This window comes from Salvelinus fontinalis, chromosome 12 (genome assembly GCF_029448725.1).
Source record: "Salvelinus fontinalis isolate EN_2023a chromosome 12, ASM2944872v1, whole genome shotgun sequence".
Lineage (NCBI taxonomy): Eukaryota > Metazoa > Chordata > Actinopteri > Salmoniformes > Salmonidae > Salvelinus > Salvelinus fontinalis.
The window spans coordinates 60,175,546-60,200,068 of record NC_074676.1 but is presented as its reverse complement, the minus strand read 5'-3'; the positions used below and the strand labels follow the sequence as shown (position 1 = coordinate 60,200,068).

At 40.7% G+C, this 24,523-nt stretch overlaps 1 protein-coding gene across 2 annotated transcripts in view; it reads right to left on the bottom strand.

Moving 5' to 3' along the window:
* Window positions 1-24,523, bottom strand: part of LOC129867662 (cyclin-dependent kinase-like 5) — a 177,435-nt gene that overhangs the window by 17,359 nt on the left and 135,553 nt on the right. For both annotated transcript variants that reach the window (XM_055941238.1, XM_055941239.1), the window contains exons 13-15: window positions 13,268-13,373; window positions 11,564-11,678; window positions 1,599-1,707 (exon numbers count right to left, since the gene is read on the bottom strand). In XM_055941238.1, coding sequence (XP_055797213.1) covers window positions 1,599-1,707; window positions 11,564-11,678; window positions 13,268-13,373 — 330 coding nt within the window. The remainder of the gene's footprint in view (window positions 1-1,598; window positions 1,708-11,563; window positions 11,679-13,267; window positions 13,374-24,523) is intronic.

The window sequence follows — 24,523 nt, the reverse complement described above, 5'->3', positions numbered from 1 at the left end:
AGGTCTACATACTAACCCCCTGACGACGTCCCGGTTGAGCGTTTGATGGATCTGGTTGGTTCTAGTTTCATACGGATCATAATGATTAGAGACCAGAGGAGATGAATTAGAGTTGATTCATGATGTTAATGTCAGCATGCGATGAGGACAGTGGTTCCATGGGGTTAGACTAGTACTGTAGAGAGGAGATACACCATGGGAGAAGAGACAACAGGTAGCACCATCCCTGAGGAGCTGTGCTTTATCTTATTATTTGAGTTACAGAGGGGGGGAAATACATTTCTTCATGAGGGGAGTCCTTCTGTCTGGGAGCGCCGTCTGCAATATAAGAACCACTGCAGGGAAAGATGGGCAACAACAACATATACTGTATGAGGTGTCTTTGTCATGGTAACATACAAGATATGGAAGGAAGCAGAGGCCAAAGAAGGAAACACTGAGATGTATAGTATAACTTAAGCTTTATGTAGAGATAATGCACATACGTAAAGACACATAGAGTACCAGTCAAACGTTTGGACAAACCTACTCGTTCAAGGGTTTTTCTTTATTTTTACAATTTTCATCATTGTAAAATAATAGTGAAGACATCAAAACTATGAAATAACACATATGGAATCATGTAGTAACCAAAAAAGTGTTAAATAAATCTAAATATATTTTAGATTCTTCAAAGTAGCCAATCTTTGCGTTGACAGCTTTGCAAACTCTTGGCATTCTCTTCACCTGGAATTCTTTTCCAACAGTCTTGAAGAAGTTCCCACATATGCTGAGCACTTGTTGGCTTCTTTTCCTTTACTCTGTGGTCCAACTCATCCCAAACCATCTCAATTGGGTTGAGGTTGAGTGATTATGGAGGCCAGGTCATCTGATGCAGCACTCCATCACTCTCCTTCTTAGTCAAATAGCCCTTACACAGCCTGGCGGTGTGTTGGGTCATTGTCCTGTTGAAAAACAAATGATAGTCCCACTAAGCCCAAACCAGATGGGATGGCATATCGCTGCAGAAACTTTCAAAGATCTTGACATTTTCCAGATTGACTGACCTTTATGTCTTCAAGTAATGATGGACTGTCGTTTCTCTTTGCTTATTTGAGCTGTTCTTGCCATAATATGGACTTGGTCTTTTACCAAATAGGGCTATCTTCTGTATACCACCCCTACCTTGTCACAACACAACTGATTGGCTCCAACGCATTAAGAAGTAAAGAAATTCCAGGCCACACCTGTTAATTGAAATGCATTCCAGGTGACTACCTCATGAAGCTGGTTGAGAGAATGCCACGTGTGTGCAAAGATGTCATCAAGGCCAAGGGTGGCAACATTGAAGAATCTCAAATATATTTATTTATTTAACACTTTTTTGGTTACGACATGATTCCATATGTGTGATTTCATAGTTTTGATGTCTTCACTATTATTTTACGATATAGAAAATAGTAAAAATAAAGAAACCCTGGAATGAGTAGGTGCGTCCAAACTTTTGACTGGTACTGTACATATATATGACATATTAAGTAGTACATTGACAACACACTAGACTGTTAACTCCAGAGGGTATGGCAGACCATAACATTACAGAAGAAAACAACACCCACCGTTTGGGACTTCTTCTTCTTCTTCTTCTTTATTGCTCTGAAGAAGCCCTGCTTCTCCTTTTCTTTGGTCGGCTCTGATTGGTTCATCACCACCATCTCTGGGCGCATCCTATTGATGGAGAAAACACAATACAGCTGGTAGGAGGACTCTAATGAAGGAACAGTCCACGCTGTACTGTGACAGGAGGACAGGAGGACTCTAATGAAGGAACAGTCCAAGCTGTACTGTGACAGGAGGACTCTAATGAAGGAGCAGTCCAAGCTGTACTGTAACAGGAGGACTCTAATGAAGGAACAGTCCAAGCTGTACTGTGACAGGACGGACAGGAGGACTCTAATGAAGGAGCAGTCCAAGCTGTACTGTGACAGGAGGACTCTAATGAAGGAACAGTCCACGCTGTACTGTAACAGGAGGACTCTAATGAAGGAGCAGTCCAAGCTGTACTGTAACAGGAGGACTCTAATGAAGGAGCAGTCCAAGCTGTACTGTAACAGGAGGACTCTAATGAAGGAGCAGTCCAAGCTGTACTGTAACAGGAGGACTCTAATGAAGGAGCAGTCCAAGCTGTACTGTAACAGGAGGACTCTAATGAAGGAACAGTCCACGCTGTACTGTAACAGGAGGACTCTAATGAAGGAGCAGTCCAAGCTGTACTGTAACAGGAGGACTCTAATGAAGGAGCAGTCCAAGCTGTACTGTAACAGGAGGACTCTAATGAAGGAGCAGTCCAAGCTGTACTGTAACAGGAGGACTCTAATGAAGGAACAGTCCACGCTGTACTGTAACAGGAGGACTCTAATGAAGGAGCAGTCCAAGCTGTACTGTAACAGGAGGACTCTAATGAAGGAACAGTCCACGCTGTACTGTAACAGGAGGACTCTAATGAAGGAGCAGTCCAAGCTGTACTGTAACAGGAGGACTCTAATGAAGGAACAGTCCAAGCTGTACTGTGACAGGAGGACTCTAATGAAGGAACAGTCCACGCTGTACTGTAACAGGAGGACTCTAATGAAGGAGCAGTCCAAGCTGTACTGTAACAGGAGGACTCTAATGAAGGAGCAGTCCAAGCTGTACTGTAACAGGAGGACTCTAATGAAGGAACAGTCCACGCTGTACTGTAACAGGAGGACTCTAATGAAGGAGCAGTCCAAGCTGTACTGTAACAGGAGGACTCTAATGAAGGAGCAGTCCAAGCTGTACTGTAACAGGAGGACTCTAATGAAGGGACAGTCCAAGCTGTACTGTAACAGGAGGACTCTAATGAAGGAGCAGTCCAAGCTGTACTGTAACAGGAGGACTCTAATGAAGGAGCAGTCCAAGCTGTACTGTAACAGGAGGACTCTAATGAAGGAGCAGTCCACGCTGTACTGTAACAGGACGGACAGGAGGACTCTAATGAATGAACAGTCCAAGCTGTACTGTAACAGGACGGACAGGAGGACTCTAATGAAGGAACAGTCCAAGCTGTACTGTGACAGGAGGACTCTAATGAAGGACCAGTCCAAGCTGTACTGTAACAGGACGGACAGGAGGACTCTAATGAAGGAACAGTCCAAGCTGTACTGTAACAGGAGGACTCTAATGAAGGAGCAGTCCAAGCTGTACTGTGACAGGAGGACTCTAATGAAGGAGCAGTCCAAGCTGTACTGTGACAGGAGGACTCTAATGAAGGAGCAGTCCAAGCTGTACTGTAACAGGACGGACAGGAGGACTCTAATGAAGGAGCAGTCCAAGCTGTACTGTAACAGGAGGACTCTAATGAAGGGACAGTCCACGCTGTACTGTGACAGGAGGACTCTAATGAAGGGACAGTCCACGCTGTACTGTAACAGGAGGACTCTAATGAAGGAGCAGTCCAAGCTGTACTGTAACAGGAGGACTCTAATGAAGGAGCAGTCCAAGCTGTACTGTAACAGGAGGACTCTAATGAAGGGACAGTCCACGCTGTACTGTGACAGGAGGACTCTAATGAAGGAGCAGTCCAAGCTGTACTGTAACAGGAGGACTCTAATGAAGGAGCAGTCCAAGCTGTACTGTGACAGGAGGACTCTAATGAAGGGACAGTCCACGCTGTACTGTGACAGGAGGACTCTAATGAAGGGACAGTCCACGCTGTACTGTGACAGGAGGACTCTAATGAAGGGACAGTCCAAGCTGTACTGTAACAGGAGGACTCTAATGAAGGGACAGTCCAAGCTGTACTGTAACAGGAGGACTCTAATGAAGGAACAGTCCAAGCTGTACTGTGACAGGAGGACTCTAATGAAGGAACAGTCCAAGCTGTACTGTGACAGGACGGACAGGAGGACTCTAATGAAGGAACAGTCCAAGCTGTACTGTGACAGGAGGACTCTAATGAAGGGACAGTCCAAGCTGTACTGTGACAGGAGGACTCTAATGAAGGGACAGTCCAAGTTGTACTGTAACAGGAGGACTCTAATGAAGGAGCAGTCCAAGCTGTACTGTAACAGGAGGACTCTAATGAAGGAGCAGTCCAAGCTGTACTGTGACAGGAGGACAGGAGGACTCTAATGAAGGAACAGTCCAAGCTGTACTGTAACAGGAGGACTCTAATGAAGGAACAGTCCAAGCTGTACTGTAACAGGAGGACTCTAATGAAGGAACAGTCCAAGCTGTACTGTAACAGGAGGACTCTAATGAAGGAGCAGTCCACGCTGTACTGTGACAGGAGGACTCTAATGAAGGAGCAGTCCACGCTGTACTGTAACAGGAGGACTCTAATGAAGGAACAGTCCACGCTGTACTGTGACAGGAGGACTCTAATGAAGGAGCAGTCCAAGCTGTACTGTGACAGGAGGACTCTAATGAAGGAGCAGTCCAAGCTGTACTGTAACAGGAGGACAGGAGGACTCTAATGAAGGAACAGTCCAAGCTGTACTGTGACAGGAGGACAGGAGGACTCTAATGAAGGAGCAGTCCAAGCTGTACTGTAACAGGAGGACTCTAATGAAGGACCAGTCCAAGCTGTACTGTGACAGGAGGACAGGAGGACTCTAATGAAGGAGCAGTCCAAGCTGTACTGTGACAGGAGGACTCTAATGAAGGAGCAGTCCAAGCTGTACTGTGACAGGAGGACTCTAATGAAGGAGCAGTCCAAGCTGTACTGTAACAGGAGGACTCTACACCTGCATTGCTTGCTGTTTGGGGTTTCAGGCTGGGTTTCTGTACAGCACTTTGAGACATCAGCTGATGTACGAAGGGCTTTATAAATATATTTGCATATACTTTTGTTGTGTTACAGCCTGAATTCAAAATGGATTCAATAAAAAAAATCTCACCCATCTTCACACAATATCCCGTAATGACAAAGTCAAAACATGTTTTGCTAATTTATTGAGAATGAAATACAGAAATATCTCATTTACATTAGTATTCACACCCCTGAGTAAAAACTTTTGGCAGTGATTACAGCTGTGAGCCTTTCTTGGTAAGTCTCTAAGAACCTTCCAAACCTGGACTGTACAACATTCATTAGCCCATTATTCTTTTCAAATTACTTCCAGCAATGTCAAATTCATTGTTGATCATTGCTAGACAACCATTTCCAGGTCTTGCCATAGATATTCAAGTAGATTTAAGTCAAATCTGCAACTCGGCCACTCAGCAACATTCACTGTCTTCTTGGTAAGCAACTCCAGCGTAGATTTACGTTAGTATTGTGGAGTAACTACAATGTTGTTGGTCCATCCTCAGTATTCTCCAATCACAGTCATTAAACTCTGTAACTGTTTTAAAGTCACCATTGGCCTCATGGTGAAATCCATGAACGGTTTCCTTCCTCTCCGACAACTGAGTTAGGAAGGACGCCTGTGTCTTTGTAGTGACTGGGTGTATTGATACACCATCCAAAATGTAATTAATTACTTCACCATGTTCAAAGGTATATTCAATGTCTGCTTTTTAAATTTTTACCCATCTACCAATAGGTGCCCTTCTTTGCAAAGCATTGGAAAACCTCCCTGGTCTTTGTGGTTGAATCTGTGTTTGAAATTCACTGCTCGACTGAGGGACCTGACAGATTTTTATTTTTATTTATTTCACCTTTATTTAACCAGGTAGGCAAATTGAGAACACGTTCTCATTTACAATTGCGACCTGGCCAAGATAAAGCAAAGCAGTTCGACACATACAACAACACAGAGTTACACATGGAGTAAAACAAACATACAGTCAATAATACAGTGAAAAATAAGTCTATATACAATGTGAGCAAGTGAGGTGAGATAAGGGAGGTGAAGGCAAATAAAATATATTAATAAATAAAAATAATAGATAATTGTATAGATAATTGTATGTGGGGTGCAGGGATATGGTAATCATAAACAAAATCATGTTAAACACTATTATTGCACACAGAGTGAATCCATGCACCATATTATGTGACTTGTTAAACAAATGTACCACTCCTGAATGTATTTAGGCTTGCCATAACAAAGGGGTTGAATATAAGACATTTCAGCTTTTCATTTGGAAAGAATTGGTAAAAAATGTGAAAAACATAAATCCACTTTGACATTATTGGGTATTCTGTGTAGGTCAGTGACAAAATATCAAAATGTAATCCATTTTAAATTCAGTGTGTAACACAACAAAATGTGGAAAAAGTCAAGGGGTGTGACTCCTTTCTGAAGGCTCTGTACCCCTTGAGGATAAGCTACTACTGCATTACCCCCATTACACGGGGCGGAAGGAAGATTTAGAAATCTTATAACACATTTCATACAATTCTACTCATTTTGCATTTTTTTAACACATTTCATACAATTCTACTCATTTTGCCATGGGACTGAGAGAAGATTTATCAATTTGTTAACTCATTTTATGCAATTCTACTCATTTTGCCATGGGACTGAGAGAAGATTTAGCAATTTGTTAACTCATTTTATGCAATTCTACTCATTTTGCCATGGGACTGAGAGAAGATTTAGCAATTTGTTAACTCATTTTATGCAAATCTACTCATTTTGCCATGGGACTGAGAGAAGATTTAGCAATTTTATGAAATCAAATACAATTGTATTGGTCACGTACACATGGTTAGCAGAAGTTAATGTGAGTGTAGCGAAATGCTTGTGCTTCTAGTTCCGACAGTGCAGTAATATCTAACAAGTGATCTAACATTTCCCCAACAACTACCTAATACACACAAATCTAACGGCGTGAATTAGAATATGAACATATAAATATATGGATGAGCGATGGTGCAGTAGATGGTATAAAACACAGTATATACATGTGATATGAGTAATGTAAGATATGTAAACATTATTAAAGTGGCATTATTTAAAGTGGCATTGTTTAAAGTGACTAGTGATCCATTTATTAAAGTGTCCAGTGATTGGGTCTCAATGTAGACGACAGCCTCTCTGAGTTAGTGATGGCTGTTTAGCAGTCTGATGGTCTTGAGATTAGAAACTGTTTTTCACTCTCTTTGATGCACCTGTACTGACCTCGCCTTCTGGATGATAGCAGTGTGAACAGGCAGTGACTCGGGTGGTTGTTGTCCTTGATGATCTTTATGGCCTTCCTGTGACATCGGGTGGTGTAGGTGTCCTGGAGGGCAGGTAGTTTGCCCCCGGTGATGCGTTGTGCAGACCTCACTACCCTCTGGAGAGCCCTGCGGTTGAGGGCGGAGCAGTTGCCGTACCAGGCTGTGATACAGCCAGACAGGATGCTCTCGATTGTGCATCTGTAAAAGTTTGTCAGTGTTTTGGGTGACAAGCCAAATTTCTTCAGCCTCCTGAGGTTGAAGAGGCGCTGCTGCGCCTTCTTCACCACGTTGTCTGTGTGGGTGGACCAATTCAGTTTGTCTGTGATGTGTGCGCCCAGGAACTTAAAACCTTACACCTTCTCCACTACTGTCCCGTCGATGTGGATAGGGGGGTGCTCCCTCTGCTGTTTCCTGAAGTCCACGATCATCTCCTTTGTTTTGTTGACGTTGAGTGAGAGGTTATTTTCCTGACACCACACTCCGAGGGCACTCACCTCCTCCCTGTAGGCCGTCTCATCATTGTTGGTGATCAGGCCCACTACTGTTGTGTCGTCTGCAAACTTGAGTTGGAGGCGTGCATGGCCACGCAGTCGTGGGTGAACAGGGAGTACAGGAGAGGGCTGAGCACACACCCTTGTGGGGCCCCAGTGTTGTGGGTCAGCAAAGTGGAGATGTTGTTTCCTACCTTCACCACCTGGGGACGGCTCATCAGAAAGTCCGGGACTCAGTTGCACAGGGTGGGGTTGACACCTAGGGTCTCCAGCTTGATGATGTTGAATGCTGAGCTGTAGTCAATGAACAGCATTCTTACATAGGTATTGTTTTTGTCCAGATGGGATAGGGCAGTGTGCAGTGTGATTGCGTCGCCTGTGGACCTGTTGGGGCGGTATGCAAACTGAAGTGGGTCTAGGGTGGCAGGTAAGGTGGAGGTGATATGATCCTTGATTAGTCTCTCAAAGCACTTCATGATGACAGAAGTGAGTGCAACAGGGCAGTAGTCATTTAGTTCAGTTGTCTTTGCCTTCTTGGGTACAGGAACAATAGTAGCCATCTTGAAGCATGTGGGGACAGCAGACTGGGATAGGGAGCAATTGAATATGTCCGTAAACACACCAGCCAGCTGGTCTGGTCATGCTCTGAGGACGCGTCTAGGGATGCTGTCTGGGCCAGCAGCCTTGAGAGAGTTAACAAGTTTAAATGATTTACTCACATCAGCCATGGAGAAGGAGAGCGAGGGGATGCAGTCTTTGTTAGCGAGCCGCGACGGTGGCACTGTTTAATCCTCAAAGCGGGCAAAGAAGGTGTTTAGTTTGTCTGGAAGCGGGACGTCGGTGTCCGTGACGTGGCTGTTTTTGTAGACAGTGATTTCCTGTAGACCCTGCCACATACGTCTCATGTCTGAGCCGTTGAATTGCGACTCCACCTTGTCCCTGTACCGGCATTTCGCTTATTTGATTGCTTGCGTAGGGAATAACTACACTGTTTATATTCAGCCATATTTCCAGATCTCTTTCCATGGTTAAATGAGGTGGTTCACGCTTTCAGTTTTGTACGAATGCCGCCATCCATCCACGGTTTCTGGTTAGGGAAGGTTTTAATAGTCACAGTCGGCACAACATCTCCAATGCACTCTTTATAAACATACTCACAGAGTCAGCGTGTAAGTTGATTATGTTCTCTGAGGCTGACCGGAACATATTTCAGTCCACGTGATCAAAACAATCTTGAAGCATGGCTTCCGATTGGTCAGACCAGCGTTGAATGGTTCTCATCACTGGTACATCCTGTTTGAGTTTCTGCCTATAAGACGGAACGAGCAAGATGGCGTTGTGGTCAGATTTGCCAAAGGGTGGGTGGGGCAGGGATTTGTATGCATCTCGGAAGTTAGAGTAGCAGTGGTCGAGAGTATTAGCCCTGCGAGTCGTGCAATCACTATGCTGATAGAATTTAGGTAGACTTGTTCTCAAATGTGCTTTGTTAAAATCCCCAGCTACACTAAATGCAGCCTCAGGATATATGGTTTCCAGTTTATATAGAATCCAGTGAATTTCCTTGTGTTCGCTTGAGGGGGAATGTACACAGCTGTGACTATAACTGACGAGAATTCTCTTGGTAGGTAAAATGGCCGGCATTTGATTGTAAGGAATTCTAGGTCGGGTGAGCAGGAGCACTTGAGTTCCTGTATGTTGTTATGGTTACACCATGAGTGGTTAATCATAAGTATACACCCCCACCCTTTCTCTTCTCAGAGAAGTGTTTATCGTGTCGATGCATGGAGAAGCCCGGTGCCTGTACCAATACCAACAACATATCCCGAGAAAGTCATGTTTCCGTGAAACAGAGAATGTTACAATCTCTGGAAGGCAATCCTTGCTCACATTTCATCTACCTTGTTGTCAAGTGACTGGATATTGGTGAGTACTATACTCGGGAGCGGTGAGCGATGTGCACGTCTACGGAGCCTGACCAGAAGGCTGCTCCATCTGCACCTTCTGCGGCGCCGTTGTTTTGGGTCGCCGGCTGGGATCAGATCAATTGTCCTGGGTGGTGGACCAAACAGAGGATCCACTTCGGGAAAGTCGTATTCCTGGTCGTAATGTTGGTAAGTTGACGTTGCTCTTATATCCAATAGTTGCTCCCGGATGTATGTAATAAGACTTAAGATTTCCTGGGGTAACAATGTAAGAAACAATACATAAAAATAAAAAAACGTCATAGTTTCCTAAGAACGCGAAGCAAGGTGACCATCTCCGTCGGCGGCATTTAGCAGGATTACATTCATTTCTATTCATTTTACAACGAGGAGACGTGGCAATTTTTTTACACAATTCATGCAATTCTACTCATTTTACCATGGGACAGTGAGAAGATGTAGCATTTTATAACGAATTACATACAATTCTACTCATTTTGCCATGGGGCAGAGAGAAGATCTAGCAAATGTATAACACATGTCATATAATTTACTAATTTTGCCATGGAGAGGAGAGAAGATTTGGCAATTTTATAAATAATTGCATGCAATTTTCATGTGATTCTACTCATTTTGCAATGAGGCAGAGAAAAGATTTAGCAAATGTATAACTCATTTCATACATTCTACTCATTTTGCCATCCGGTGAAGACAAGATTGAGTAAATGTCTCATTTCATGCAATTCTACTCATATTGTCAACGGAAGGAAAGAAGATTTAGCAATTTTATAAATAATTACATTTTTTTGTACTAATTTCATACAATTCTATTCATTTTACATTGGGACGGAGAGAAGATTTAGCTATTTAAAAATATATATATATGGAATTCTACTGTCACGTTCGTCATATGAAGGAGACCAAGGTGCAGCGTAGTATGCGTACATTCTTCTTTTAATTAAAGAAAGAATACTGAACAAACTAACAAAACGAACCGTGAAGCAAATATGAATAGTGCAGACAGGCCACTAAACATAGAACAAGAACCCACAAACACCAAAGGGGAAATGGCTACCTAAATATGATCCCCAATCAGAGACAACGATAAACAGCTGCCTCTGATTGGGAACCATATCAGGCCACCATAAACATACAAATACCTAGACCTATAAAACTCTAGACATACAAAACCCCTAGACAATACAAAACCCCTAGACAATACAAAACCCCTAGACAATACAAAACCCCTAGACAATACAAAACCCCTAGACAATACAAAACCCCTAGACAATACAAAACCCCTAGACAATACAAAACCCCTAGACAATACAAAACCCCTAGACAATACAAAACCCCTAGACAATACAAAACCCCTAGACAATACAAAACCCCTAGACAATACAAAAACTAGCGTATCCACCCCAGTCACACCGTGACCTAACCAAAATATAAAGAAAACAGAGATATCTCAGGTCAGGGCGTGACATCTACTCATTTTGTCATGGGGAGAGAGAAGATTTTTGACTTTTTTAACTAATTTCATGCAATTCTACAAATTTTACCATCCGGTGAAGAGAAGACTTTTTATTGAAACTTCATGTGATTCTGCTCATTTTGCCATGTGCCGAGAGAAGATTTAGCAATTTTATAACACATTTCCTGCGATTCTACACTTTTTGCCATAGGGTGGAGAGAAATATTTGCTCTTTTTAATATGATATCTGAGTGAGATTGACTAACAAAATCAATTGGGGCCCCGCGGACATTAATTTGAAGTTTAGATAGCCGGCCGCTAGACTAACTTACCAATCTAAAAAATGCTAACTGACTTTCAGTTTAGTGACATTCAGTGACAGACATAACAAGAGAAAAACTGCTGATGCACAACCACATTTCAAAATTGCACCTTGTGTATTCCACTATTCAAACCCGTAACAGTAAGATGAGCCCCCCACCCCCCCAAAAAACGTCTGCTAGTTGCCCAACCCTAATATAGGGAAAAGGGTGTCATTCGCAATGAAGCCTCCCCAGTGCCTCACCGGGGGTCAAAGGCCGGCTGGCGTTTGGGATGGTTGGGCAAGGTGCTTCCGTCCACTGCCCCCCCTCCTGTCCCCCTGCTGCCCTGACCTCCGTTATCTGGCCGCGGGGACGGCACTGTGGAGCAAAAACATAACAACATAGTAAACACCACAAAACATTAGACACACATCAGGAAGAAAACACTACAGGTTATAGATACATAGTAAAGGACTTCATCGGTCCAAAAAGATGGACCCGTTGCGAAATGGACCCAGGGCGTTCCCACTCGAACCCAATATGCATAAATACATTAAAAAAAATATAGAGACATGTTCCAAATGGAGCCAAGGATAACAATACCCATTCCGTATAGACCTGGTCGGATCCAGATCCGATCCGAGTGAGGGAAGCAGCAGAAAAGTGATTTTTAAAGCTACTTTATTAACCGGAGCTGATAAAAGCTAGAGGCGTGCGGGAGAGGGTGAGTAGGGGGTTAAGAGCAGGCGGGGAGGGGCCGTACCGTGAGCGTGTGACACAGGGTGCAGGGAGGGAGAGACTGCAACCAACCAACAAACAGACGCGCACTATAGTAGACTAAAAACATATAGATCAAATCAAATCGTATTTGTCACATTTGCCAAATACAACAGGTGTAGACCTTACTGTGAAATGCTGAATACAACAGGTGTAGACCTTACTGTGAAATGCTTACTTAATGAACAATGCAGTTCAAGAAATAGAGTTAACTCTTTAGGGATGGGGGGCAGCATTTTCACTTTTGGATGAATTGCATGCCCAAACTGAACTGCCTCCTACTCTGTCCCCGATGCTAATGTATGCATAGTATTAGTAGGATTGAATAGAAAACACTCTGAAGTTTCTAAAACTGTTTGAATGATGTCTGTGAGTATAACAGAACTCATATGGCGGGCAAAAACCTGTTGACCTGTTTAAAGGTCGTTGCTCACATCAGCTACTGAGAGCGTGATCACACAGTCGTCTGGAATAACTGGTGCTCTCATGTATACTTCAGTGTTGCTGGCCTCAAAGCGAGCATAAACGGCACTTAGCTCATCTGGTAGGCTCGCGTCACTGGGCAGCTCGCGGCTGGGTTTCCCTTCGTAGTCCACAATAGTTTGCCTTGCCACATCCGACGAGCATCAGAGCCGGTGAAGTAGGATACAATCTTAGTCCTGTATTGACGCATTGCCTGTTTGATGGTTCGTCTGGGGGCAAAGCGGGATTTCTTAAAAACGTCCGGATTAGTGTCCCGCTCCTTGAAAGCGGCAGCTCTAGCCTTTAGCTCGGTGCGGATGTTGCCTGTAATCCATGGCTTCTGGTTGGGATATGTACTTACGGTCAATGTGGGGACAACGTCGTTGATGCACTTATTGAAGAAGCCGGCAACTGAGGTGGTGTACTCCTCAATGTCATTGGATGAATCCCGGAACATGTTCTAGTCTGTGCAAAACAGTCCTGTAGTTTAGCATCTGCGTCATCTGACCACTTCCGTATTGAGCGATTCACTGGTACTTCCTGCTTTCGTTTTAAGTCACACGTACCTCTATAGAAGCTGTAGCCCTGTGTATGTGCTAATAGAGATAAGTCACACGTACCTCTATAGAAGCTGTAGCCCTGTGTATGTGCTAATAGAGATAAGTCACACGTACCTCTATAGAAGCTGTAGCCCTGTGTATGTGCTAATAGAGATAAGTCACATGTACCTCTATAGAAGCTGCCAACCCTCCTGGGCATGGACTCACTGTAGATGATGCGGTTTTCTTTAGAAGAGACTCCGTCCTCTGGGTGCTGCTCATGGAACATCCCGACCTGGACAGGGTATAGGACAGAGAAAGGAGGACAGAGTCAGACAGACAGACAGCGTAGGCTTGACAGACTGAATGGAAAAGTATGAAAACCTCTAATTAGTATCATGTTGAAAAAACGGCATCTGGTATCATGATGGTAACATTATCCTAGAAACGTGTTAACATTCTCCCAGGTAGACACGTGGTACAGTATCTCCTATGATCTTTTATTTATTTAATTTGATTTATCTAGGCAAGTCAGTTAAGAGCACATTTTTAATTACAACGACGGCCTACCCGGGCCAAACCCTAACCAGGACGACGCTGCCCTATGGGACTCCCAATCACGGCCAGTTGTGATACAGCCTGGAATTGAACCAGGGTCTGCAGTGCCTTAGACCGCTGCACCACTTGGGAGCCCCCCCATCTAATTAGAGGTACAGTATCTACCATGCTTTGATAAGTGATACAGTATCTACCATGTTCTAATTAGAGGTACAGTATCTACCATGATCTAGTTAGAGGTATCTACCATGATCTAGTTAGAGGTACAGTATCTACCATGTTCTAATTAGAGGTATCTACCATGATCTAGTTAGAGGTATCTACCATGATCTAGTTAGAGGTATCTACCATGATCTAGTTAGAGGTATCTACCATGATCTAGTTAGAGGTATCTACCATGATCTAGTTAGAGGTATCTACCATGTTCTAATTAGAAGTACAGTATCTACCATGTTCTAATTAGAGGTACAGTATCTACCATGTTCTAATTAGAGGTACAGTATCTACCATGTTCTAATTAGAGGTACAGTATCTACCATGTTCTAATTAGAGGTACAGTATCTACCATGATCTAATTAGAGGTGCAGTATCTACCATGATCTATTTAGAGGTACAGTATCTACCATGTTCTAATTAGAGGTACAGTATCTACCATGTTCTAATTAGAGGTACAGTATCTACCATGTTCTAATTAGAGGTACAGTTTCTACCATGTTCTAATTAGAGGTACAGTATCTACCATGTTCTAATTAGAGGTACAGTATCTACCATGATCTATTTAGAGGTATCTACCATGTTCTAATTAGAGGTACAGTATCTACCATGTTCTAATTAGAGGTACAGTATCTACCATGTTCTAATTAGAGGTACAGTATCTACCATGTTCTAATTAGAGGTACAGTATCTACCATGTTCTAGTTAGAGGTATCTACCATGTTCTAATTAGAGGTACAGTATCTACCATGTTCTAATTAGAGGTACAGTATCTACCATGATCTAATTAGAGGTACAGTATCTACCATGTTCTAATTAGAGGTACAGTATCTACCATGTTCTAATTAGAGGTACAGTATCTACCATGTTCTAATTAGAGGTACAGTATCTACCATGATCTATTTAGAGGTACAGTATCTACCATGTTCTAATTAGAGGTACAGTTTCTACCATGTTCTAATTAGAGGTACAGTATCTACCATGTTCTAATTAGAGGTACAGTATCTACCATGATCTATTTAAAGGTATCTACCATGTTCTAATTAGAGGTACAGTATCTACCATGTTCTAATTAGAGGTACAGTATCTACCATGTTCTAATTAGAGGTACAGTATCTACCATGATCTATTTAGAGGTATCTACCATGTTCTAATTAGAGGTACAGTATCTACCATGTTCTAATTAGAGGTACAGTATCTACCATGTTCTAATTAGAAGTACAGTATCTACCATGATCTATTTAGAGGTACAGTATCTACCATGTTCTAATTAGAGGTACAGTATCTACCATGATCTAGTTAGAGGTATCTACCATGATCTAGTTAGAGGTATCTACCATGATCTAGTTAGAGGTATCTACCATGATCTAGTTAGAGGTATCTACCATGATCTAGTTAGAGGTATCTACCATGATCTAGTTAGAGGTATCTACCATGATCTAGTTAGAGGTATCTACCATGTTCTAATTAGAAGTACAGTATCTACCATGTTCTAATTAGAGGTACAGTATCTACCATGTTCTAATTAGAGGTACAGTATCTACCATGTTCTAATTAGAGGTACAGTATCTACCATGTTCTAATTAGAGGTACAGTATCTACCATGATCTAATTAGAGGTACAGTATCTACCATGTTCTAATTAGAGGTACAGTATCTACCATGTTCTAATTAGAGGTACAGTATCTACCATGTTCTAATTAGAGGTACAGTTTCTACCATGTTCTAATTAGAGGTACAGTATCTACCATGTTCTAATTAGAGGTACAGTATCTACCATGATCTATTTAGAGGTATCTACCATGTTCTAATTAGAGGTACAGTATCTACCATGTTCTAATTAGAGGTACAGTATCTACCATGTTCTAATTAGAGGTACAGTATCTACCATGTTCTAATTAGAGGTACAGTATCTACCATGATCTAGTTAGAGGTATCTACCATGTTCTAATTAGAGGTACAGTATCTACCATGTTCTAATTAGAGGTACAGTATCTACCATGATCTAATTAGAGGTACAGTATCTACCATGTTCTAATTAGAGGTACAGTATCTACCATGTTCTAATTAGAGGTACAGTATCTACCATGTTCTAATTAGAGGTACAGTATCTACCATGATCTATTTAGAGGTACAGTATCTACCATGTTCTAATTAGAGGTACAGTATCTACCATGTTCTAATTAGAGGTACAGTATCTACCATGATCTATTTAAAGGTATCTACCATGTTCTAATTAGAGGTACAGTATCTACCATGTTCTAATTAGAGGTACAGTATCTACCATGTTCTAATTAGAGGTACAGTATCTACCATGATCTATTTAGAGGTATCTACCATGTTCTAATTAGAGGTACAGTATCTACCATGTTCTAATTAGAGGTACAGTATCTACCATGTTCTAATTAGAAGTACAGTATCTACCATGATCTATTTAGAGGTACAGTATCTACCATGTTCTAATTAGAGGTACAGTATCTACCATGTTCTAATTAGAGGTACAGTATCTACCATGTTCTAATTAGAGGTACAGTATCTACCATGTTCTAATTAGAGGTACAGTATATACCATGTTCTAATTAGAGGTACAGTATCTACCATGTTCTAATTAGAGGTACAGTATCTACCATGTTCTAATTAGAGGTACAGTATCTACCATGTTCTAATTAGAGGTACAGTATCTACCATGTTCTAATTAGAGGTACAGTATCTACCATGTTCTAATTAGAGGTACAGTATCTACCATGTTCTAATTAGAAGTACAGTATCTACCATGTTCTAATTAGAGGTACAGTATCTACCATGTTCTAATTAGAGGTACAGTATCTACCATGATCTAGTTAGAGGTACAGTATCTACCATGATCTAATTAGAGGTATCTACCATGATCTATTTAGAGGTACAGTATCTACCATGTTCTAATTAGAGGTACAGTATCTACCATGATCTAGTTAGAGGTACAGTATCTACCATGATCTAGTTAGAGGTATCTACCATGATCTATTTAGAGGCATCTACCATGATCTATTTAGAGGCATCTACCATGTTCTAATTAGAGGTACAGTATCTACCATGTTCTAATTAGAGGTATCTACCATGATCTAGTTAGAGGTATCTACCATGATCTAGTTAGAAGTACAGTATCTACCATGATCTAGTTAGAGGTATCTACCATGATCTAGTTAGAGGTATCTACCATGTTCTAATTAGAGGTACAGTATCTACCATGCTCTAATTAGAAGTACAGTATCTACCATGTTCTAATTAGAGGTACAGTATCTACCATGATCTAGTTAGAGGTACAGTATCTACCATGTTCTAATTAGAGGTATCTACCATGTTCTAATTAGAGGTATCTACCATGTTCTAATTAGAGGTACAGTATCTACCATGTTCTAGTTAGAGGTACAGTATCTACCATGTTCTAATTAGAGGTACAGTATCTACCATGTTCTAATTAGAGGTACAGTATCTACCATGTTCTAATTAGAGGTACAGTATCTACCATGTTCTAATTAGAGGTACAGTATCTACCATGTTCTAATTAGAAGTACAGTATCTACCATGTTCTAATTAGAGGTACAGTATCTACCATGTTCTAATTAGAGGTACAGTATCTACCATGTTCTAATTAGAAGTACAGTATCTACCATGATCTAGTTAGAGGTATCTACCATGTTCTAATTAGAGGTACAGTATCTACCATGTTCTAATTAGAGGTACAGTATCTACCATGTTCTAATTAGAAGTACAGTATCTACCATGTTCTAATTAGAGGTACAGTATCTACCATGATCTAATTAGAGGTGCAGTATCTACCATGATCTAATTAGAGGTACAGTATCTACCATGTTCTAATTAGAAGTACAGTATCTACCATGATCTATTTAGAGGTATCTACCATGATCTAGTTAGAGGTACAGTATCTACCATGATCTAGTTAGAGGTATCTACCATGATCTAGTTAGAGGTACAGTATCTACCATGATCTATTTAGAGGTATCTACCATGTTCTAATTAGAGGTATCTACCATGATCTAATTAGAGGTACAGTATCTACCATGTTCTAATTAGAAGTACAGTATCTACCATGTTCTAATTAGAGGTATCTACCATGATCTAATTAGAGGTACAGTATCTACCATGTTCTATTTAGAAGTACAGTATCTACCATGTTCTAATTAGAAGTACAGTATCTACCATGTTCTAATTAGAGGTACAGTATCTACCATGTTCTAATTAGAGGTACAGTATCTACCATGTTCTAATTAGAGGTACAGTATCTACCATGTTCTAATTAGAAGTACAGTATCTACCATGATCTATTTAGAGGTATCTACCATGATCTAGTTAGAGGTATCTACCATGATCTAGTTAGAGGTATCTACCATGTTCTAATTAGAAGTACAGTATCTACCATGATCTATTTAGAGGTATCTACCATGATCTAGTTAGAGGTATCTACCATGATCTAGTTAGAGGTATCTACCATGTTCTAATTAGAAGTACAGTATCTACCATGATCTATTTAGAGGTATCTACCATGTTCTAATTAGAGGTATCTACCATGTTCTAATTAGAGGTATCTCCCATGATCTAGTTAGAGGTATCTACCATGTTCTAATTAGAAGTACAGTATCTACCATGTTCTAATTAGAGGTACAGTATCTACCATGTTCTAATTAGAGGTACAGTATCTACCATGTTCTAATTAGAGGTACAGTATCTACCATGTTCTAATTAGAGGTACAGTATCTACCATGTTCTAATTAGAGGTACAGTATCTACCATGTTCTAATTAGAAGTACAGTATCTACCATGTTCTAATTAGAGGTACAGTATCTACCATGTTCTAATTAGAAGTACAGTATCTACCATGTTCTAATTAGAGGTATCTACCATGTTCTAATTAGAGGTACAGTATCTACCATGTTCTAATTAGAGGTACAGTATCTACCATGTTCTAATTAGAGGTACAGTATCTACCATGATCTAATTAGAAGTACAGTATCTACCATGATCTAGTTAGAGGTATCTACCATGTTCTAATTAGAGGTACAGTATCCACCATGTTCTAATTAGAGGTATCTACCATGTTCTCATTAGAAGTACAGTATCTACCATGTTCTAATTAGAGGTACAGTATCTACCATGTTCTAATTAGAGGTACAGTATCTACCATGTTCTAATTAGAGGTACAGTATCTACCATGTTCTAATTAGAGGTACAGTATCTACCATGTTCTAATTAGAGGTACAGTATCTACCATGATCTAATTAGAAGTACAGTATCTACCATGATCTAGTTAGAGGTACAGTATCTACCATGTTCTAATTAGAGGTACAGTATCTACCATGTTCTAGTTAGAAGTACAGTATCTACCATGTTCTAATTAGAAGTACAGTATCTACCATGTTCTAATTAGAGGTACAGTATCTACCATGTTCTAATTAGAGGTACAGTATCTACCATGTTCTAGTTAGAGGTACAGTATCTACCATGATCTAATTAGAGGTACAGTATCTACCATGTTCTAATTAGAAGTACAGTATCTACCATGTTCTAATTAGAGGTACAGTATCTACCATGTTCTAAGAGGTACAGTATCTACCATGTTCTAATTAGAGGTACAGTATCTACCATGTTCTAATTAGAGGTACAGTATCTACCATGATCTAGTTAGAGGTACAGTATCTACCATGTTCTAATTAGAAGTACAGTATCTACCATGTTCTAATTAGAGGTACAGTATCTACCATGTTCTAATTAGAGGTACAGTATCTACCATGTTCTAATTAGAGGTACAGTATCTACCATGATCTAATTAGAGGTACAGTATCTACCATGTTCTAAGAGGTACAGTATCTACCATGTTCTCATTAGAGGTACAGTATCTACCATGTTCTAATTAGAGGTACAGTATCTACCATGATCTAGTTAGAGGTATCTACCATGTTCTAATTAGCGGTACAGTATCTACCATGATCTAGTTAGAGGTATCTACCATGTTCTCATTAGAGGTACAGTATCTACCATGTTCTAATTAGAGGTACAGTATCTACCATGTTCTAATTAGAGGTACAGTATCTACCATGATCTAATTAGAGGTACAGTATCTACCATGTTCTAATTAGAGGTATCTACCATGTTCTAGTTAGAGGTACAGTATCTACCATGATCTAATTAGAGGTACAGTATCTACCATGTTCTAATTAGAGGTATCTACCATGTTCTAATTAGAGGTACAGTATCTACCATGTTCTAATTAGAGGTACAGTATCTACCATGTTCTAATTAGAGGTATCTACCATGTTCTCATTAGAAGTACAGTATCTACCATGTTCTCATTAGAAGTACAGTTTCTACCATGTTCTAATTAGAGGTACAGTATCTACCATGTTCTAAGAGGTACAGTATCTACCATGTTCTAATTAGAGGTACAGTTTCTACCATGTTCTCATTAGAAGTACAGTATCTACCATGTTCTAATTAGAGGTATCTACCATGTTCTAATTAGAGGTACAGTTTCTACCATGTTCTCATTAGAAGTACAGTATCTACCATGTTCTAATTAGAAGTACAGTATCTACCATGTTCTAATTAGAAGTACAGTATCTACCATGATCTAGTTAGAGGTATCTACCATGTTCTAATTAGAGGTACAGTATCTACCATGTTCTAATTAGAGGTACAGTATCTACCATGATCTAGTTAGAGGTACAGTATCTACCATGATCTAATTAGAGGTACAGTATCTACCATGATCTAATTAGAGGTACAGTATCTACCATGTTCTAATTAGAGGTACAGTATCTACCATGTTCTAATTAGAGGTACAGTATCTACCATGTTCTAATTAGAAGTACAGTATCTACCATGTTCTAATTAGAGGTACAGTATCTACCATGATCTAAGAGGTACAGTATCTACCATGTTCTAATTAGAGGTACAGTATCTACCATGTTCTAATTAGAAGTACAGTATCTACCATGTTCTAGTTAGAAGTACAGTATCTACCATGATCTAGTTAGAGGTACAGTTTCTACCATGATCTAAGAGGTACAGTATCTACCATGATCTATTTAGAGGTACAGTATCTACCATGATCTAAGAGGTACAGTATCTACCATGTTCTAATTAGAGGTACAGTATCTACCATGATCTATTTAGAGGTATCTACCATGTTCTAATTAGAAGTACAGTATCTACCATGATCTAGTTAGAGGTACAGTTTCTACCATGATCTAAGAGGTACAGTATCTACCATGATCTATTTAGAGGTACAGTATCTACCATGATCTAAGAGGTACAGTATCTACCATGTTCTAATTAGAGGTACAGTATCTACCATGTTCTAATTAGAGGTACAGTATCTACCATGGTCTAATTAGAAGTACAGTATCTACCATGATCTATTTAGAGGTACAGTATCTACCATGATCTATTTAGAGGTACAGTATCTACCATGATCTAAGAGGTACAGTATCTACCATGTTCTAATTAGAGGTACAGTATCTACCATGATCTATTTAGAGGTACAGTATCTACCATGTTCTAATTAGAGGTACAGTATCTACCATGTTCTAATTAGAGGTATCTACCATGATCTAGTTAGAGGTACAGTTTCTACCATGATCTAGTTAGAGGTACAGTTTCTACCATGATCTAGTTAGAGGTACAGTATCTACCATGATCTAAGAGGTACAGTATCTACCATGATCTAGTTAGAGGTACAGTATCTACCATGTTCTAGTTAGAAGTACAGTATCTACCATGTTCTAATTAGAGGTACAGTATCTACCATGATCTAGTTAGAGGTACAGTATCTACCAGGTTCTAATTAGAGGTACAGTATCTACCATGATCTAAGAGGTACAGTATCTACCATGATCTAGTTAGAGGTACAGTATCTACCATGTTCTAATTAGAAGTACAGTATCTACCATGATCTAATTAGAGGTACAGTATCTACCATGTTCTAATTAGAGGTACAGTATCTACCATGATCTAGTTAGAGGTATCTACCATGATCTAGTTAGAGGTATCTACCATGTTCTAATTAGAAGTACAGTATCTACCATGATCTAATTAGAGGTACAGTATCTACCATGATCTAATTAGAGGTACAGTATCTACCATGTTCTAATTAGAGGTACAGTATCTACCATGATCTAATTAGAGGTACAGTATCTACCATGTTCTAATTAGAGGTACAGTATCTACCATGTTCTAATTAGAGGTACAGTATCTACCATGTTCTAATTAGAGGTACAGTATCTACCATGTTCTAATTAGAGGTATCTACCATGATCTAGTTAGAGGTACAGTATCTACCATGATCTATTTAGAGGTATCTACCATGTTCTAATCAGAGGTACAGTATCTACCATGATCTAGTTAGAGGTATCTACCATGATCTAGTTAGAGGTATCTACCATGATCTAGTTAGAGGTATCTACCATGATCTAGTTAGAAGTACAGTATCTACCATGTTCTAATTAGAGGTATCTACCATGATCTAGTTAGAGGTACAGTATCTACCATGATCTAGTTAGAGGTACAGTATCTACCATGTTCTAATTAGAGGTACAGTATCTACCATGTTCTAATTAGAGGTACAGTATCTACCATGTTCTAATTAGAGGTACAGTATCTACCATGTTCTAATTAGAGGTACAGTATTGTCATGACTCTCCTGTGAAGATCTGAAGGATCAGATTACAGTGGGTCCGCTCTATAGCGCCCTCTCTCTCGTAGAGTGGGAGAGGGGTGAAGTTGGCCGTTTTATGACGGTCATAAATACCTTGTATAAACTCTGCCTTAGGGCTCTGCAGGATTGAGGGGAAAGAAATCTCTTTGTTACAAGGCGATTCCTCTCGCCAAAACGGTAGAGGGGTGAAGGACATTCCTCCCGCCAAAACGGTAGAGGGGTGAAGGACATTCCTCCCGCCAAAACGGTAGAGGGGTGAAGGACATTCCTCCCGCCAAAACGGTAGAGGGGTGAAGGACATTCCTCCCGCCAAAACGGTAGAGGGGTGAAGGAGATTCCTCCCGCCAAAACGGTAACATCAAAAGGTTTAATAATGAAACAATATTTCTGTAATCCAAACAGTTGGAATGGTCCGTGCGCACCGAAAGAACAATTATTTCAGATCAGTTGTTGTTTTGTGATCTCATTAAGAACGCTATAACCACATAATTGTATCTCAATGTGTATATTTCCCAGTTATCAGACTGTAACGATGTGCGCTGAGAGTCGGGAAACAAGTTCAGGGAGTGAGTGCTTTAATAAATAAACGGAACATAATACAAAACAAGAAACTCGAACAGCACACAGACATGAAACAGAAACAATGACATCTGGGGAAGGAACCAAATAGTGACATATATAGGGAAGGTAAATCAGGGAAGTGATGGAGTCCAGGTGAGTCTGACGACATGCAGGAGAGCATAGCGATGGTGACAGGTGTGCGCCACTATGAACAGCCTGGTGACCTAGAGGCCGGAGAGGGAGTAAATGTGAAACAGATTTACATCTAAATGTTGTGGAACGTATATGATTAAATATGAAACTATTTGAGAGAAGATGAAATGTGATGTTAGCCGACTAAATGGGAATTGTTTTTCATATAAAAGTTTTAACCAGTCAGTGACCACATCCACGTGAGCACAGACATTATGTTGGCGTCATGGAATGCCCCTTTTGCCAGAGTTTATAAAAGGACTTGCTAACAAAATTTACATTAGACCAGAGAACATGAGAAAGTAGTCCACACGCTGAAATGGTTGCCATTTCAATGGAGACCAGTTATGTGAAGCGCCAGCTGAATATGTTACAAATGGTGAAGAAATGTAAATCTCTAGAGACCTGTACATTGCCGGGCTGCTACGGGCGTGTAAAATGGTTCTAGCTCTACAATAGACCAGCGCGACTGATATCGTGAGCTGAAAGGTACGAAATTGTTAGAAACTCTGAAACTCTCTCGAAGAAGAAAAGAAGACTACACAGGAACATTCAGTCTGCAGTAAACTCGACAAAAGACTAGAAGACAAAGAACAATTTACTCTCACCACTATATTTACACCTCTATTCTAACGGAACCCGCTGAACATTGGGGGTTAGACCTATGGAGGATACGTTCTCAAAGTCACTCCGAAACCTAGGAAGAAACCTAGAGAGGAACCAGGCTATGAGGGGTGGCCAGTCCTCTTCTGGCTGTGCCGGGTGGAGATTATAACAGAACATGGCCAAGATGTTCAAAATGTTCATAAATGACAAGCATGGTCAAATAATAATCAGGAATAAATGTCAGTTGGCTTTTCATAGCCGATCATTAAGAGTTGAAAACAGCAGGTCTGGGACAGGTAGGGGTTCCATAACCGCAGGCAGAACAGTTGAAACTGGAACAGCAGCAAGGCCAGGTGGACTGGGGACAGCAAGGAGTCATCATGCCCGGTAGTCCTGACGTATGGTCCTAGGGCTCAGGTCCTCCGAGAGAGAGAAAGAAAGAGAGAAGGAGAGAATTAGAGAGAGCATACTTAAATTCACACAGGACACTGGATAAGACAGGAGAAGTACTCCAGATATAACAAACTGACCCTAGCCCCCTGACACATAAACTACTGCAGCATGAATACTGGAGGCTGAGACAGGAGGGGTCAGGAGACACTGTGG